This window comes from Pseudophryne corroboree, chromosome 5 (assembly GCF_028390025.1).
Source record: "Pseudophryne corroboree isolate aPseCor3 chromosome 5, aPseCor3.hap2, whole genome shotgun sequence".
Lineage (NCBI taxonomy): Eukaryota > Metazoa > Chordata > Amphibia > Anura > Myobatrachidae > Pseudophryne > Pseudophryne corroboree.
This window is the reverse complement of record NC_086448.1, coordinates 357,718,403-357,737,914: the sequence shown is the minus strand read 5'-3', so window position 1 is coordinate 357,737,914 and position 19,512 is coordinate 357,718,403. Positions and strand designations below refer to the sequence as shown.

The 19,512-nt window shown below is 46.4% G+C and overlaps 1 protein-coding gene across 4 annotated transcripts in view; it reads left to right on the top strand.

Annotated features, from left to right (window-relative positions):
- C5H7orf57 (chromosome 5 C7orf57 homolog) overlaps positions 1-19,512 on the top strand; it is a 154,692-nt gene that overhangs the window by 62,710 nt on the left and 72,470 nt on the right. For all 4 annotated transcript variants that reach the window (XM_063922646.1, XM_063922647.1, XM_063922649.1 and 1 more), the window contains 2 exons: positions 14,295-14,486; positions 16,921-17,026. In XM_063922646.1, coding sequence (XP_063778716.1) covers positions 14,295-14,486; positions 16,921-17,026 — 298 coding nt within the window. The remainder of the gene's footprint in view (positions 1-14,294; positions 14,487-16,920; positions 17,027-19,512) is intronic.

Sequence of the window (19,512 nt, the reverse complement as noted above, 5' to 3'; positions counted from 1 at the left end):
TACCGGTAAGTAAAATCTTATTTTCAAACATTACCGTTTGGGCTATCCACGACACCAAGGGTATTTACCAAGGTGATGGCGGAAATGATGGTTCTCCTTCGCAAACCAGGAGTAAAGATAATTCCTTACCTGACTGATCTCCTGATAAAGGCACGGTCCAGAGATAAGTTGGTGCAGAGCATTGCACTCTCCCTGACAGTGCTCCAGCAGCACGGTTGGATCATAAATTTTCCAAAGTCTCAATTGGAACCGACGAAGATTATCATTTCTAAATATGATACTGGACACAGAAGTACAGAGGGTATTTATTCCAGTAGAAAAAGCTCTGGAAATACAGAGGATGGTCAAACAAATTCTAAAACCAACAAGGGTGTCGATTCATCAATGCGTACGTTTGTTGGGCAAGATGGTAGCAGCCTACGAGGCTCTACAGTTCGGCCGATTCCATGCCAGAGTATTCCAGTGGGACCTACTGGACAAGTGGTCCAGATCGCATCTACACATGCATCAGAGGATAATCATGTTGACAAAAGCCAGAATTTCACTCCTGTGGTGGCTACACAGTTCTCGCCTCCTACAGGGACGCAGGTTCGGGATTCAAGACTGGATCCTGGTGACCACTGATGCAAGTCTCCGAGGCTGGGGAGCAGTCACGCAAGGGGAAAACTTCCAAGTAAGATAAGTCAAGAAGCCTGTCTTCACATAAACTTTCTGGAGTTAAGAGCCATTTACAATGGCCTTCTACAAGCGGTGCATCTTCTTCAAGATCAACCCATACAGATCCAGTCGGACAATGTAACAGCAGTGGCGTACATAAACCGTCAGGGCGGAACGAAAAGCAGAGCGGCAATGGCAGAGGGGATAAAGATACTCCTCTGGGCAGAAAGACATGCAAGAGCTCTGTAGCAATTTTCATTCCAGGAGTGGACAACTGGGAAGCGGACTTCCTCAGCAGACACTATCTCCACCCAGGAGAATGGGGCCTCCACCAAGAAATCGTCGCAGAGGTGACAGGACGTTTGGGAGTTCCTCAAGTAGACATGATGGCATCTCGTCTCAACAAGAAGCTTCAGAGATATTATTCCAGGTCGAGAGACCCGCAAGCAATAGCAGTGGATGCACTAGTGACCCAGTGGGTGTTTCGGTCGGTGTATGTGTTCCCTCCACTTCCACTAATACCAAAAGTTCTCAAGATAATAAGAACAAGGGTTCGAGCGATCCTCATTGTCCCAGACTGGCCAAGGAGGACTTGGTATCCAGATCTTCAGGAGTTAATCATAGAAGATCCTCAGCCTCTTCCTCTTCACGAGGACCTGCTTCGGCAGGGGCCGTGCGTGTATCAAGACTTACCGCGGCTACGTTTGAAGGCATGGCTGTTGTACGCCGGATCCTAGCCCAAAAGGGTATTCCCAAGGAAGTCATTCCCACGCTTATTCAGGCCAGGAAAGGAGTAACGTCTAAACATTACCACCGTATTTGGAGAAAATGTGTGTCTTGGTGTGAAACCAAGAAGGGTCCAACGGAAGAATTTCAGTTAGGACGTTTCCTCCAATTTCTTCAGGCAGGTGTGGATGCAGGCTTAAGATTGGGTTCAATCAAGGTCCAAATTTCGGCTTTGTCCATTTTCTTTCAGAAACAATTGGCTTCTCTTCCTGAAGTTCAGACGTTTGTGAAGGGGGTTCTGCACATCCAACCTCCTTTTGTGCCTCCTACGGCACCATGGGATCTTAATGTGATGTTACAGTTCCTTAAATCAGATTGGTTTGAACCTCTCCAAGAGGTCGAAGTACAGTTTCTCACTTGGAAAGTGGTCATGCTGTTGGCCTTGGCATCCGCAAGGCGGGTGTCTGAGTTAGGGGCCTTGTCTCACAAGAGCCTTTATTTGATCTTCCATGAAGATAGGGCTGAGCTAAGAACTCGTGAGCAATTTCTTCCAAAGGTGGTTTCTTCTTTCCATGTGAATCAACCTATTGTGGTGCCAGTGGCTACTGACACTTCAGCTATTTCGAAGTCTCTGGATGTGGTCAGAGCTTTGAGAATTTATGTCACGAGAACAGCTCGGATAAAGAAAACGGAGGCACTGTTTTGTCCTGTATGTTCCCAACAAGTTTGGGTGCCCTGCTTCTAAGCAGACTATTGCGCGCTGGATCAGATGCACGATTCAGCACGCTCATTCCACGGCAGGATTGCCGTTACCGAATTCGGTGAATGCCCATTCTACAAGGGTGGGTGCCTCTAGGGGCGGCTGCCCGGGGGGTCTCGGCATTGCAGCTTTGCTGAGCTGCTACTTGGTTGGTGCAAACACATTTGCAAAGTTTTACAAGTTTGACACCTTGGCCGCTGATGACCTAAAGTTTGGTCAGTCGGTTCTGCAGGAACATCCGCACTCTCCCGCCAGTACTGGAGCTTTGGTATAACCCCATGGTACTGAAGTGGACCCCAGCATCCTCTAGGACGTATGAGAAAACAGGATTTTAATAACTACTGGTAAAATCCTTTTCTGCTAGGCGCATAGAGGGAGGAGCCAGTTCATCCATTGAAAGTCTTAAAGTGCCCATGGCTCCTGCAGAACAGTCTATACCCCATGGTACTGAAGTGGACCCCAGCATCCTCTACTGACTAGGAGAAAAGGATTTACCGGTAGGTATTAAAATCCTGTTTTTTTTTTTTTTTTGTTTTTTTTTGTTTGTTGTTTTTTTTCCTCTTTAATCCTCAGATTCAATTTCCTAATCTTTCAATTCTGAATCCCTATTCATAATTCCACCATCTCATTTGCATGTCCATTTTCTTGCTGCTGTTTGAGAAACATACAATTTTGTTAGTAATTCCTTGTATTTGCATACCTAAAAATTTCTTCTATCGTCACTTTGATTCATACAAGTATTTGGCAGACCATATTTGATTAACTTTACAGTACATTCACTCTATGAACCATCAATTTTCCTTTATTTGATATGTATATGCAGTTTCCAAGCCTTCCAGTTCAAAAATATCCTCTTAAAATCGTTGCTGTAAGGGACGGCCGGCAGCTATTCCAATATTGCTATTTATTTTCTGGCTGAATCTTTATTCAGGCTGCTTGTAACAAACTTGAGTTGCCCAAATGTTTAAGTGCATTCATTTGTTACATTTGTTCTTATTAAGGCCTCTCCTCCAATAAAATAATGGTTTCAGTATTTAAGTAGGTATGTTTATTTAGTTATTCTTCTATCCTCTTACCTGTACCAATTATTTAGAACATACTTGGGCTACTAACAGGGCGTAGCCAGAACTTTGTGTGCCCCATAGCAACATTTTGTAGGGGTCCTTGTCCCAATGCTTCTAGAGACACCTCTCAGCAGCAGTTATTAATTTTATACCCATAATAGTGCCCTAGTCAATGTTATATCCCACAGTAGTGTCCTAGTCTATGTTATGAACCATAGTAGTGCTATAGTTCCCATTATGTCACATAGCAGGGATGCCAGCACACGTTATGCAACACACACAATCAACAATTCACATTCTAACATTCAGTGGCCGGAGTTCATATTATGCTACACTATAGTGCCACATTACAGTACCTCAGTTCACATTATGTAACATTATCCAGTTAAATTTCATACCATATTACAATGAGCAGGTCCAGGGGCATAACTTAATATACTGTATTTGTAGGCTCCAAGGCAAAAGTTTATAAGAGCCCCTTTGTACCACCCAATGGTGAAAAATATGTATAACACATGTGACAGTTAAGGCGGGCCCCTCTCGGCTCTGGGCCCCATAGCAGCTGTACTCTCTGCACCTATGCCCTTGGCTTCTAATCTCATTCTTCGCAGCCTTTGAAAGGTCACAATATTTCTGCTGATATATCACTAGTTACCAGTCCGTCAAAATGACGGAAAAAAATAATAATGTCAGCAGCTGAACGCACCCGACTGGAGCAACACCTGAATGGCTACATCTAGTGGCCGCTGATGTGCAAAACACTTGAATTTCCCCCATAGAGGTGAGGAGCAGCGTTAGCCTTTTATTAATTATGTGAATATAAATTCAGGCACAGATGCAGCATTCTTAAATGAAGTAAATGTGACCACCACACTCGAATGCTTGTGTAGTAAAGAGGGTGCTGACATGGCTAATATAATGGGATCTAAAACTATTACTTTATGCTGAGAAGTGTTCTTTTTGGAGGAAGGATTCTCCCCACTCATGACTATGGCCCTCATTCCGAGTTGATCGCACGTAGCAACTTTTTGCTGCTCGTGCAATCAACTTGACGCCGCCTATGGGGGAGTGTATTTTAGCATAGCAGGGCTGCGATCGCTTGTGCAGTCCTGCTATGCTAAAAAAGTTTCCTGCAAAACAAGACTAGGGTCAGACTTACTTACCCTGTGCGACGGATCCAGCGACGAAGGTCCCGGGATTGACGTCGGACATCCACCCTACAAATGCCTGGACACGCCTGCATTCGAATCTTCACGCCCGGAAAACGGTGAGTATCTGCCCAGGAACGCCTCTCCGCTGTCAATCTTCTTGCGATCGCGCTAGCGATCACTTTCTTCTCTCTTGTCCTTGCCAGGCGATGGCTGGCGCTGGGCAATGACGCGTGGATGCGCAGTTCCGACCCGTTCGCACTGCAGTGAAGAACCGCTGCGTGCAAACGGGTCGGAATGACCCCCTATGTTCTAGAGAGCACAGCAGCATTTTCCTGGTGTATGATGTGATGAGTTGGAGCCAGAGCCATAACAAGACATTTTCTCTGACGTCCTAGTGGATGCTGGGAACTCCGTAAGGACCATGGGAATAGACGGGCTCCGCAGGAGACTGGGCACTCTAAAAGAAAGATTAGGTACTATCTGGTGTGCACTGGCTCCTCCCTCTATGCCCCTCCTCCAGACCTCAGTTAGAATCTGTGCCCGGCCAGAGCTGGGTGCTCCTAGTGGGCTCTCCTGAGCTTGCTAGAAAAAGTATTTGTTAGGTTTTTTATTTTCAGTGAGATCTGCTGGCAACAGACTCACTGCTACATGGGACTGAGGGGAGAGAAGCAAACCTACCTGCTTGTGCTTCTTAGGCTACTGGACACCATTAGCTCCAGAGGGTTCGAACACAGGGCCTGACCTCGATCGTCCGTTCCCGGAGCCGCGCCGCCGTCCCCCTTGCAGTGCCAGAAGACAGAACACATTATGGCAGAGAGACCCCCTGCCCATCATTCCTCCTCATTTTCTTCCCTACAGGTGTAGTGTCAGTGAAAAAGAGTGTGTGTATGTGTCTTGCCCCCTACTCGCAGTGCATGTGTACCTCACAGCATCCTTGTCTGAAGCACTGCAGCAGTGTACTTCCTGCTCTGGGATCCAGGAGTACACTTCCCATACTGCAGGACACACCAAGGGGGGCAGACGGTGCACCCACATTAAAACTGCAGTGTTCAACGCACTGTTTGCACTACCCTGGCTGGGGCAAACCAAAGGGGGAGAATTGGATAGTGGAAAAGGCAACAATGCTTGACGGCAGTGCGTAATAGTGCAGTGTAACTGATGTGGGATGCCTGTGGTGTCTTACACTTCTGTTTAATGGTTATAATACGTCAAACTTGTTAATAAGGAGTTGAACAAATGGCCTATCGGAGCCTTTTTGTGTTATTTTCTACATCCTTATTAACATGTGCTTATCTTATATAATGTCTTCTAACATGAATAATAGAGAGCTTCTGACTATAATAAGTGAATTTATGCCCAAGCATATAAACCTAACCTCTTGGTTGCTTGGCGTCCTTTCTGGTAAACATGTCGGGAAACTATCAAGAGGCCACAACATTGGGGAATACTGTACTTGCTAAGGAGAGATTTATTTATTTTTCCTCCAGCCACGCACAACTTCGTATGGGAATCTGTCTGTTATTTTTACCTCTTATTTAATTTCTTGCTTCAGAGTCCACACATACTGAGACTGGGCAGGTTATGTACACAACCTGTTCAATTATGAGACCCCACAACACCCATTTATGAATCCTGGCTGTCATACTGTAATTGGTAATGTTCTGGTGAGCCTATCTGGCACTGTCTTTTAAAATGCCAATACATGGAATGCTTATTTGTGCTTGCCAGTTCTATCAATGAAATATGACTTAAGGCCCGTACACACTGGTCGATGTATCGGCCGTTCTCTTGAACGGCCGATACATCGCGGGTCCGTCGGCCAGTGTGTACGGGCGATACGTCTGTGAACTCCGTCGTTCACAGACGTATCGCGTCGGCCGCGCAGCACAGCCGACAGCCAATATATCTAACGATATATTGGCCCGTCGCTGTGTGTGTACGGGGCGGTCGTCCGACCGCCCGTACACATGCTGCGGCGGCCGGCGGTGATTGACAGGTGAACTGGGCGGGCGCGAGCGCCCGCCCAGTTCATGACGTCAGTCCCCCGACGGATCGGGCTGTGTGTATGCACAACACACTGCCCGATCCGTACATAGATATATCTGCAGATCAATTGATCTGCAGATATATCTAATAGTGTGTACCCACCTTTACTGTACATGACCAATGTAACCATACAGAATTGTAATGGATCATACAGCAGTTGAAGTTTATTTACAGTATTGCTACATTTTTTATTTTTTTTATTTTATATACCACTTTAAAACATATATTAAATGGTGGTTTGTTTAGTCTGCAGTTAGACACTCTACAGTGTTTGCATGTTGGTTTTCTTTGTTTCTTACAGAACATCTAATTACCATTGTGTGGGAATCATTGCACCTCTTCTTGCTAATTATCTGTAACTACATCAGATTGTTCCTGTATCTAGAAGACTGCATTCAATATAATACTGTCATACACTATTTCCTGGGCCAGGAACCAAGTTTGTTATTGCTTTTGAATTTGTGGCAATATACTTATAATCAGGCAGTTTGAAACCATTCTGTAGTATTAATCCATGTTTCTGCAGCGGGGTACACTGGGATTCCACAGGGAATACATCGGGTGTAGAGTTGTATCTTTATCCGAGTCACCAACGGGCTAAGTTTTGACTGTTCCCAGGATGCATTGCACCGCCTCCTCTATAACACCCTCCTCCAGGCACTGGAGCTCAATTTGTAAGTTGGTGTCAGTAACAGGTGGGGCTGCGCTAGGCAGCCCTGAAAAGAGGTGTGTGGGGTTTTTTTTTGTGTTTTTTTTTTTGTTTTTTTTTTTTAAGAAGACTTCAAAGGCCGCAGCACTATTTATGTCAGTCTGACATTCTGTGCTGCTGCTCCAACACCTCCCCAGCAGCGCTACATACTCCTGCGGCCGGGTACTTGCAGCGGAGGCGCACCGGTCATCAGGCACACCACCGCTGACGCTCTCCAGGGTTGCGTGGCTGCACATCAGGGAGGAGGTAAGAGGGTCACCCAGGTGGGATCCGCTGGTTAATTGCTCCGCTGGCTTGGACACTGTACTGCACAGGGACCCCACTATATCCACCAGGGCAAGGGGGAGCACAGGTCTGATTTACTAAAATCCGTTTTATATAGGCGACACAGTACCCGGTGGTGAGGACCAGCATAGGGGATAAGGGGCTGACCTGTAGCCCCTCCACAAGCTCCGGGCACCATCTACTGCTGGCGTTCCCGCCCTGGAGCTGCATTTCACTCTCCCTCACTCCCTGACACAGATTTTGGTGCCATGTTCAGTACTAGCTGGGCTGATCTCTGGGACTGCAGGGCTCTCTCTCCTCTGTAAAGCCGCCTGCCTCATAAGCGCTGTGCATTTACAGGCACTTAAGTAAGTCTACATGTCATTTTAAATAGCATTACACTTGTTCTTAACTAACACTATCTGAATATTTAGTAAAAGTATTCTGTGATCTACATCCAGTATCTACTGTGCCTTGTTATATCTATACTCGTACATATTTATATGTAGTTTTACTAGTCCAGTGCAGTTTTATTGTTTATATGTAATAACTTCTGCATTGTACATGTGACTGAGTGTGCCTGTTGCTGTTGTGTGGGATTCCATTGTGTGTGTGTGTGTATTATATTGTGTTGCGCAAAATATTTGATTTTGATATTTTTCCTGCGTTTTCCAGTCACCACATACCGCTTAAATCCTCTGGTTTGTGTCCTGGATTTACCTGAGGGGGACGTTTTAGCTGCTGGTTCAGGCGCCATACACCCAGTCAGCCTGCAGCACCTGTGGCCAATCAGGATCCACCTTGGGCAGTGTTCAAGTATGCTGAATACACTTGTGACACGTTTTGCGCCCCCTGTGGGACCTCCTGTGCAATTGCAGCCACATATTGTCCCTATATTTTATCCACCCTGGGTGGATACTCTGTCTACCCAATTACAACAATTAAACCAATCTTTGGTTAGACAAAAGTCTACCACACGCCCCTCTGGGGCCAAGGGGTCCTCTTAACGGGCCATCTCTTCCTCACAATCCACTCTTATTTCAGATAATTCTTCCGATGAGTATGGGGAATATACTGATCCGTCAGACACTGATACAGTTCTTTTGATGGGGAATCTACAACCCATGTTGATATTCCTGACCTAGTGGAGGCTATTAAACTAATTCTTCAAATGGATGATGACATTGAGCCTACTACTGCGCCTAAAACCTGATAAGTTCAAATGTCAGAAGGTTGCTAAAGTAGTCTTTCCACATTCTGACCATTTAATTGACATACATCAGGAATTTGGGTCGTCTACAGGAAAGACCTTTTTCCTGTCTAAAAAGATGCTAGCTCGTTAACTTATCCCTGCGGAGTTGAGTTACAAATGGGAAACTCCACCACCGGATGGACACTCGCGTCGCCCGTCTTGTGGTGTCATCTGCTCTGCCTGTCACCACTGTCGCCTCACTGAAGGAACCAATGGATAAGCGTGTGGAGGGATGCCTAGAGTCTATTTACTCTCTCTTACTGGTGCGGTACATAGACCACTATGGCAGCCTCCTGGCTGCGAAAGGAATTGAGGATTGGGTTCAGGCAATTGAGGATGAGCTGCCTCAGGATTTTTCGGACACTGCAAGACAATATCTGTCTTATATTACCACAGCCTCCCACTATATTCAGGAGGTGGTCTCTGATACAGGTGTAATGGCGGCCAAGGCATCTACTACGTCTATCCTGGCTTGCCGAATTCTGTGGTTGAGGTCCTGGAAGGTGGACCTGGACTCCAAAAAGACCTTGGAGGTGCTCCCTTTTAAGGGAGACCTTCTATTTGGGGAGGATCTGAACAAGATTGTAACTGACTTGACGACTACGTTTCTCCCAAATACTAATCCTTCTGCTCCCAAGGCTAAGAGTACCACCTTTCGTTCCTTTCGACCTCCAGGGAAAGCAAAGGGTCAGGCGTATCCGCGACAGGCTCGTGCTTTCAAAACCACTAAGCCCAAATCTAAACAATCCTGGGCCGCCCGTCAGCCTGCTTCCAAACAAGGCAAGGCTGCTGCATGAATGGGCTGGCCTCCCCCTGGGGAAACGCAGGTGGGAGGCTACTTCTGCAGTTCGCCTAGACTTGGTTAAAGACCACTTCGGACGCCTGGGTGCGGGAAGTTGTCTCTCACTGGTACACAATCTTTCAAGAGACGTCCCCCTCACTAGTTTTGCACAACGGTTATCCCTGCAGATCTGTTAAAAGCGCGAGCTCTACACTTGGTTGTACAATCACGTTTTGCCGGTACCTCTGTTTCAGAGAGGCAGGGGATACTATTTGTCCCTGTTTCTGGTTCCGAAGCCAAATGGGTTCTTCCGGCTCATACTCAACCTCCAAATCATTGAACAAGTTTGAGAGTATCCAAATTCCGTATGGAAACTCTGGACATACAGGATGCTTACCTGCACATACCTATTGCCATGTCGCATCAGCAGTATCTGTGGTTTGCTATTGGCAACCTACAGTATCCATTCCAGGCCCTGCCTTTTGGATTGGCTATGGCCCCTCGGATCTTCACCAAGGTCATGGCTGTGATGATGGCTCTTCTCCGCTGTCAGGGAATCTGGATCCTGCCGTATCTGGACGACTTGCTGATCCTGGCGAACTCCCAAGAGGTTCTCCTCAGTCAACTGGAACAGACTGTCCAATTCCTAAAGCCCACGGGTGGCTCATCAACTGGAAAAAGTCCTCGCTGGTCCCTGCTCGGAGCATGGTGCACCTGGGGGCACTACTGGACACCCAGACAACGATTGTTTTTGTTTCCAGAGAAAGTCTTAACTTCAGAACAGGATCAGATATTTCCCCTCTCACCCAAGAGTGACGATACACTCAGCGATGCAAGTACTAGGCCTCATGGTGTCTGCTTTCGACATGGTAGAGTACGCTTCATTTCATTCCCACCCTCTGCAGAGGTAAATCCTTTTCCAAGTGGGATGGCCTTCCTCATCGGATCAGGTCTCCCATGGTCTCCTTGACTCCTGAGGTTGAGCAGGGGCCGTCACTTCTGGATCTCCTCCAACTGGTTCCTCCGGACAACGGATGCCAGTCTGCGGGGTTGGGGTGCGGTTTTGGAGCAACACTCTCTCTCCAGGGTCATTGGACCAGGGAGGAATCTCTCCTCCCGATAAACATTCTGGAATTGCGGGCAGTGTTCAATGCGTTGACACTGGCCCTGCCTCTAGTACAGAACAGGCCTGGTCAAGTACAATCGGACAACGCCACCACGGTGGTGTACATAAATCATCAAGGCACTCGAAGCCACATGGCAATGCTGGAAGTATCAAAAATTCTCCGTTGGGCGGAATGCCATCTGCCAGCAATATTGGTAGTGTTCATCCCCGGAGTCCTCAACTGGGAAGCGGATTTCGTCAGGATGTTCACGCCGGAGAGTGGAGTCTTCATCCGGAAGTCTTTCAACTCCTAGTGGATAAGTGGGGCCTACCAGATGTAGACCTGATGGCGTCTCAACACAATCGCAAGGTTCTGGTCTTCATATCAAGGACAAGGGATCTTCAAGCAGCATTCGTGGACGCACTGGCAATTCCATGGACCTTTTGGCTGCCATACATGTTCCCTCCAGTGTCACTCTTGCCCAGGGTACTACAGAAGTTCAAGCAAGAAAGAGGAATACTACTTCTAGTCGCTCCAGCGTGGCCCAGACGGCACTGGTTCTCAGACATTCAGGGTCTATCGATAGAGCGTTCTCTTCTACTTCCTCAACGCCCAGACCTCCTCGTTCAGGGCCCTTGTGTCTATCCGGATCTGGCCAGACTGGCTTTGACGGCGTGGCTCTTGAAGCTTCACTCCTGAGGGCCAAGGGATTCTCTGAAGCGGTTATTCAAACTATGTTGAAGGCCCGCAAAACGGCTTCTGCACGGATTTATTACAGGGTCTGGAACTCTTACGTCACATGGTGTGCTGCTAAGAATTATGATGCCTATTCGTTCAGAACTTCTTCTAGGCTTTTGGCTTTTCTGCAACAAGGCCTAGATTTAGGCCTTCGTCTGGCCTCCCTCAAGATTCATATATCTGCCTCCTTGGTGTGGTTTCAGAGGAAAATTTTGTCTATTCCTGACATTCATACTTTCACTCTGGTGTTTTACGGATTCAACCTCTTTATGTCCCTCCTGTGGCTCCATGGGATCTGTCGGTTGTCTTAAATGCCCTGCAAGAGTCTCCATTTGAACCTCTTGAGTCTGTGGATCTTAAATGTCTTACACTTAAGGTCGTGTTTCTGCTGGCTATTGGCTCTGCTAGGAGGGTGTTGGACTTAGGAGCTTTGTCCTGTCGTCCACCCTTTCTGATTTTTCACCGTGACCGGGCAATTCTTCGAACTCGCCCTGGTTATCTACCTAAAGAAGGTGGTATCATCTTTTCATCTTAACCAGGAGAGTGTGGTCCCGGCCTTTATCTCTCCTGGTTTGTCCTCCAAAGAGCGATCTTTGGATGTGGTAAGGGCTCCCCGTATTTTTGTAGAGAGGACTGCCTCAGGAGGTCAGATACCCTTTTTGTACTTTTTTAGTTCCACAAACGTGGCTGTCCTGCAAATAAGCAAACCTTGGCCAGATGGATTAGAATGGTGATTGCACAAGCCTATGCGCAGGCTGGACTCCCAGCTCCTGTTGCTATTAAAGCCCATTCTACTCGGTCTGTTGGACCTTCTTGGGCGGCCCGCCGAGGCGCGTCCGCTGAACAATTGTGCAAGTTGGCTACCGTCTTTTATCTGCTACTGCATTGGACTGGTTAACGAAACTGAGCTCCAGTGCCTGGAGGCGGGGTTATAAAGGAGGCGGCTCAATGCATCCTAGGAACAGTCAAAGCTTTAGCCTGTTGGTGCCTTGGATCAAGATCCAACTCTACACCCCGATGTATACCCTGTGGAATCCAGTGTACCTCGCAGAAAGAGATTTAACCACAGTAAGTCTACCATAAATCTTTTTTATTATTGAATGGAGATATACTTCTATTGATCTGCGCTACTCGCTCTTTTTTAAGTAGGTGAAAGAAATGGTGAGCTTTATTCCTACGTTTTGGGTACATGAAACACAGGAATAAAGCTCACAATTTTTTTTTATTTTTTTTTTAACCTCCTTGAAAGACTCTGAATGCCTCCGATCAATACATTATACACGTGGGTTTTTGTAATCCTAAATGGAGAGCACTAGAGCAATTTAACCACATGAATTCATAAGCAAGTACCAGAATCTATGATTTAATAGCCTTCTCATTTTCAAAGTGTTAAGTTCCTATGCTTAGACTATCTGAACCATATTCACACTGGCCCATGGCATGAATACCTAAGGCAAACCAGTTGTGAAATACCTAATAATGACTGCCACAAGGATCATTAATTGCCATGACAACTGTTCCTGCATGTTCACACTCAGTTGAGCCCATGACTGGGAAGTCTAAAATGTTGATTCATTTGACTGAACAGGCTGGATCATTAGTCATTGGATGCTTATCCTGGCAGTATAGAGTAAGCTATTCTTCTGCAGTTTCTAAGGAACACAGACTGAGTAATAATCACCATGTCGCTGGTTAAAAATATTCTTATTCATAAGTGCTAATTTTATATCTGTGAAGGGAGAGTGGGGCAGAGGAAAGGTAGTGGGGGGGGGGGTGTTCATTGGGGGTCCAGTTTTATACAACTTTTGCCTCATTCACTATCCATGTCAAACTATTACCTTTTAGTAAACTTGTGGCGACCGGATGAATTTCACCAAATTTGGGTTAACAATGTTTAAAAACACAACAATTTTTTTTTTTATTTATGTCTGACTTTTGACCCTGTAGACCATATGGTGTCTACCTAATGACTGTCTATCTTTTAACACTGTATCTGCTATATCACACCTGTTAATTGCTAAAGGATCAGGCAATCAGAATTTAAATTGCACAAATTATACTGATCCTTTATTAGAAAATAACAAAGTGTTTTCTATTACAGCCAAAAAAATGTATGAACAAATTAATTTTGTTTGAAATGTCTTATCCAGCTAAGTGGTCAATTCAGTTAGATGCAAATGGTGTGGAAATTCCGCCAATGGCACTGTGGAATTTTGTGCACAGCCCTATGGCCGCACTTGCTTGCTTACGCAACTGTTGCATCAAAACGACCCCCCACCCCCTAGGAGTAAGTTATTATCTTGTCTTTAAAGAACAGCATTTGCACCCTTATATAAAACAATTAACATACTTTCAACAGGGAAATTATATTGGAAGAGAAAGCAAACCGATCCAGAGTTTCTTGGGTAACTTTTTTATAGGGCTGTGAGCAAAATTCCACAAGTCTGGAGGTACTGTAAGAGCAGTATATAGCCGCACTTCCTCACCCTCTTAGGGCTGTAACACACACTCCGGTTTTTCCCGGATGGCAAAAAGCCGAACAAACTTTGTCCGGCTTTTTGCCATCCGGGAGAAACCGGCAGTGTCTGTCACACAGGACGGCTTTGAGCCGTGTGTGATGCTGTGCGCATGCGCAGCATCAGACACGGCTTCAGAATAAAACGTTGTGTGTGTGAAAGCTCCCCTTCACACACATGGTTTACTGGCTCCAAAGACGGCCCGGCGGCCGCCCGGCCGCCGGACCTTCCAGTGGTGAGACCCGGCTGCAACCCGGCAGCCGGGGCCGTGCAGTGTGAAGGGACCCTAGACCTCACACTGTTAACTACAATGCCGGCACGGGAAAAAGCCGTCCGGCTTTTTCCCGGCCGGCAAAAGCCGGGTAGTGTGTTTCAGCACTTAGGGAACGCATGGCTGACAGGATTGACCCCTTAAAGTGATCCATGGGAGAATAAGTGATGAGCAATGAGAGCCACATACTTGCATGTGTGACTTATCGCTTGGTTACACAATGAGGGGGTAATATGTTGTTTCTTATTTGCAGATTGGTTCCACCATGCTCCTTTGAAACAAACTGAGAAGACTGACAAGGATGATCTTCCTCCTACATCACAAATTCCAGGTTTGAGTGATCTTGCAGAACCTCATAATGAGTTAATGAATGAAAGCCGGAGACATTGGATTAAGGATACAGATTCTGATTATGTCAAGCTGGCCAAACAAGGAGGCAGACCAGGTAAAGACATGTGTGGAGGGTGCAGGGGATGCTACTGCTATAAGGCCCAGCCGCTTGGAGGAGGGTGGGGGGGGCAAGGTCCAGCAAGCAATCCCACTGATTATTTTATTTATTTTTATAAGTAGTGCACCGCCTCCGAGCCCCCGGCTCAGCAGTTTACTTCCTGTTAGCTGTGGGTGGGGTGGGGGGTGTCAACGGTAGTCGGACTGTACAGAGCAGTGTGTACCTGAAGCCGCTTGGCGCCTACTGTACAGAAAGCTTTTCGAGTCCGGAAGTATACAGTGTGGCTGGTGGATGACTCAGTGAGTGCTGTCCAGTCCCGCTGACACAGTGACTAGTTTGGTCGGGAAGCAGGGTGATATATGCCCTCTGAGCCTGTACAATTGAAAGCATTTGGGGCCATTCTGCTTCCTCGGCTAAAGTAGACACGGCAAGCAGCAGCCTCCCTGTGCATCTAGCGTACCTCCTCCTCCCTTCGTGTGCCTACAACCAGGGTAACTGGGCTCCGAGTACACGGCCTATCGCTGGGCTGTAAGCAGTGAGTCACTGCCCCAGTGCGGCATACTGCGCTGTGTGTCTCAGTAGGGATGGACATCGAAATTCGATGTTTACCAACCATCTGTTTTTGTTTTGATGGTAGTGATTTTTCAATTCGCTTGTGGCCTTCTGATGGTTTGCCACTATCGATGATGATCATTCGATAGTGTTCTGATGGTGGCCCTTTTTTATTTTTATTCATGATAGCTACGCCTCCCCCAACTCCTTCCAAGCTGCTGTTTCTACATCATGGAGTCTTTATGGGTTTGTTGGAGGCTGTCTCTGACTCGGCCTTCCTCAGACGTGGCCCTGCTCAGTCCCCTCACTCCCTCCCCTCTCTAGGCTACTGCTATGCAACAGGGCACATTGGCTCTGTCTCAGAGAGCCAATCAGAGCTAGCAATCAGAGTGCATCCTTTGTCCTGCAGCAGTCACTCACACAGCAGAGCAGTGCAGCAGTGGCAGTCTCTCTACTCCTCACTGCCTAGCTGTACTGGATTCACTTCAGCAGCCTTCCCACCTGCATTCTGGACTGTATTTATAGTGTACCCTCCAGTCTCCACAGCAGAGCAGCGATGCTAGTTACACTAGTATGTCTGTTGCTTCAGGCTCTGCCCCAATCCTGCCTCTAGTCATGCCCCAATCCTGCCCCCTAGTCACACCCCGATCTAACCCCCTGTCAACCGCACTGCTTGGACGGGTCCGCCTCCTGCCCCTGCAGCCTTCAAGTCACAAGTCTAGAGATGAGCCTCAGCATGATGTAAGGAGCGTTGTGGCATACCATGAAATGTTAGTGATAAAAGAGCAGGATATTATGGCATATAATATCCATGATATATATATATATATATATAATATTGTGTGGGGAGGGGGTGATTGGCATAAAGTGTATATGGGGTGGGGGGATGAAAAGCATACAGGATATAAGGACTTGGGGAGAGGGTGATAGGCATGAGGTATATAGGTCTGTGTGTGCGGGGGTGCGAGCAAAGTACAACGGGGGATCATTTAACAAAATATATATATATTTTGTATACTCTCCTTATATATCACTCGGCAGACATTTCTCATGAAAAGAGCTGTCTTAAAACACACACGTACTGCTACATTGCGCACTTTGTCAAGGGCAAATGCGACCCACAGCATGCATTGTAAGGTCAGGCAGAAGTGTCCACTTTGAATAAACTGTATTGGGTTTATTTAGAATGTTTCTGAGAATCTTTCAGAATCTAATCGTCCGATATGTCCTGAAACACTTTTGCTGCAGTCACACAAAACATCCCTTTGTGGCGCACCAGAATCCGTGCCACTCTGATCGCAACTTTTTTTGCGCAAACGTAAGTCTTACTCGCAATATTACGTGACAAAACCACTTCAATGTCTAATTTGATTTGCGACAATTCTTTCTCTGTGTCTGAATCTGTATACTAAGTGGTACGATGCTGCTGCTTTTTATTTTCATTTTATTCTTTTCACGCCACTTTCTATTGGGCATCTTATACAGAATTGGACAAACAGATCTGTAAGTGTCGCATATCAAATTAATTAGTACAGTCTACTGAAGTGGTTTGTTGCATCATATTGCAGCTAAGATGCACGTTCTTGCCAAAAAGACTCTGCAGTTTGCTCACACCAGACCTCTTGCTCGCATGGTGTATGAGAACACTGTAGACATACCATAATAGTAAACTACACAAATGTTTTATGTATTAAACATATAACATAACCAGCACAATTCCAACAGAATCACATTATGCGGGATAAAACTGATTAGGTTTTGGCATCAATTAACTATTCACAGGCATGGAAGAAAATCTTTGCAATGATAAACTGTATGAAGCATGTATTATGTTCTATCCATAACTGCATAAAATAATGCTTTATTTGTATCCTTTTAGATTTATTGAAACAAATGACACCTGCAGCTAACAAAGCTTCCCCAGTTGCCTATGCAACCCCTGACTGGTACGCTCATGAGGATGTATCTACAACTGAACCAAACGTGTAAGCTCATTTGATCTATGGCATGTTCATCAGACTATATCAAACCCTACCCATGCTTTTAAAAATCTTTAAAGTTCTGACTTTTCAACATGAAACTCCTACTTCATTTCCCTACTCCTTTAGGGTTGTAGCACTGTTAAAGCTTTAAAAAAAAAAAAAATCTTGCGTCCTAGAGGATGCTGGGGTCCACATTAGTACCATGGGGTATAGGCTAGTCCAGTAGGAGCCACTGGCACTTTAAGAGTTTGAGAGTGTGGGCTGGCTCCTCCCTCTATTCCCTCCTACCAGACTCCATTTAGAAAATGTGTGCCCGGAAGAGCCGGTCACAGCTAGGGGAGCTCCATAGGAGTTCTCTTAGTGTTTGTGTATTATTATTTTTATTTTCTCTGACGTCCTAGTGGATGCTGGGACTCCGTAAGGACCATGGGGAATAGCGGCTCCGCAGGAGACAGGGCACAAAATAAAAGCTTAAGGATCAGGTGGTGTGCACTGGCTCCTCCCCCTATGACCCTCCTCCAAGCCTCAGTTAGATTTTTGTGCCCGGCCGAGAAGGGTGCAATCTAGGTGGCTCTCCTGAGCTGCTTAGAATAAAAGTTTAGTTTAGTTTTTTTTATTTTCAGAGAGTCCTGCTGGCAATAATGTCAGCAATTTGCAAAAAACTGTTGACGACATGAGACAGCCGGCAAATCAATTAGTGCCTGTCCAGGCGTCTCAGACACCGTCAGGGGCGCTAAAACGCCCGTTACCTCAGTGGGTCGACACAGACCCTGACACAGATACTGAGTCTAGTGTCGACGGTGACGAGACAAACGTAATGTCCAGTAGGGCCACACGTTACATGATCACGGCAATGAAAGAGGCATTGAACCTTTCTGACACTACAAGTACCACAAAGAAGGGTATTATGTGGGGTGTGAAAAAACTACCAATAGTTTTTCCTGAGTCAGAGGAAATAAATGAGGTGTGTGATAAAGCGTGGGTTTCCCCCGATAAAAAACAGCTAATTTCTAAAAAATTATTAGCATTATATCCCTTCCCGCCAGAGGTTAGGGCGCGTTGGGAAACACCCCCTAGGGTAGATAAGGCGCTCACACGTTTATCTAAACAAGTAGCGTTACCGTCTCCTGATACGGCCACCCTCAAAGAACCAGCTGATAGAAGGCTGGAAAATATCCTAAAAAGTATATACACACATACTGGTGTTATACTGCGACCAGCAATCGCCTCAGCCTGGATGTGCAGTGCTGGAGTCGCATGGTCGGATTCCCTGACTGAGAATATTGATACCCTGGATAGGGACAATATTTTGTTAACTATAGAACATTTAAAGGATGCATTACTATATATGCGTGATGCACAGAGGGATATTTGCACCCTGGCATCAAGAGTAAGTGCTATGTCCATCTCTGCCAGAAGAGCGTTATGGACGCGACAGTGGTCAGGGGATGCGGATTCCAAACGGCACATGGAAGTATTGCCGTATAAAGGGGAGGAGTTATTTGGGGCTGGTCTATCGGACCTGGTGGCCACGGCAACGGCTCGAAAATCCACCTTTTTACCCCAGGTCACTTCACATCAGCAGAAAAAGACACCGTCTTTTCAAACTCAGTCCTTTCGTTCCCATAAGTACAAGCGAGCAAAAGGCCACTCTTTTCTGCCCCGGGGCAGAGGAAGAGGAAAAAGACTGCACCATGCAGCCGCTTCCCAGGAGCAGAAGCCCTCCCCTGCTTCTGCCAAGTCTTCAGCATGACGCTGGGGCTTTACAAGCAGACTCGGATATGGTGGGGGCCCGTCTCAAGAATTTCAACGCGCAGTGGGCTCACTCGCAAGTGGATCCCTGGATTCTACAGGTATCGCAGGGGTACAAACTGGAATTCGAGGCGTTTCCCCCTCGTCTGTTCCTGAAGTCCGCTTTACCAAAGTCTCCCTCCGACAGGGAGGCAGTTTTGGAAGCCATTCACAAGCTGTATTCCCAGCAGGTGATAATCAAGGTACCCCTCCTGCAACAAGGAAAGGGGTATTATTCCACGCTGTTTGTGGTACCGAAGCCGGACGGCTCGGTGAGACCAATTTTAAATCTGAAATCCTTGAACACTTACATAAAAAGGTTCAAATTCAAGATGGAGTCACTCAGAGCAGTGATAGCGAACCTGGAAGAAGGGGACTATATGGTGTCTCTGGACATCAAAGATGCTTATCTCCACGTCCCAATATACCCTTCTCACCAAGGGTACCTCAGGTTTGTAGTACAAAACTGTCATTATCAGTTTCAGACGCTGCCGTTTGGATTGTCCACGGCACCTCGGGTTTTTACCAAGGTAATGGCCGAAATGATGATTCTTCTACGAAGAAAAGGCATTTTAATTATCCCTTACTTGGACGATCTCCTGATAAGGGCAAGATCCAGGGAACAGTTAGAAGTCGGAGTAGCACTATCTCAGGTAGTGTTACGTCAGCACGGGTGGATTCTAAATATTCCAAAATCG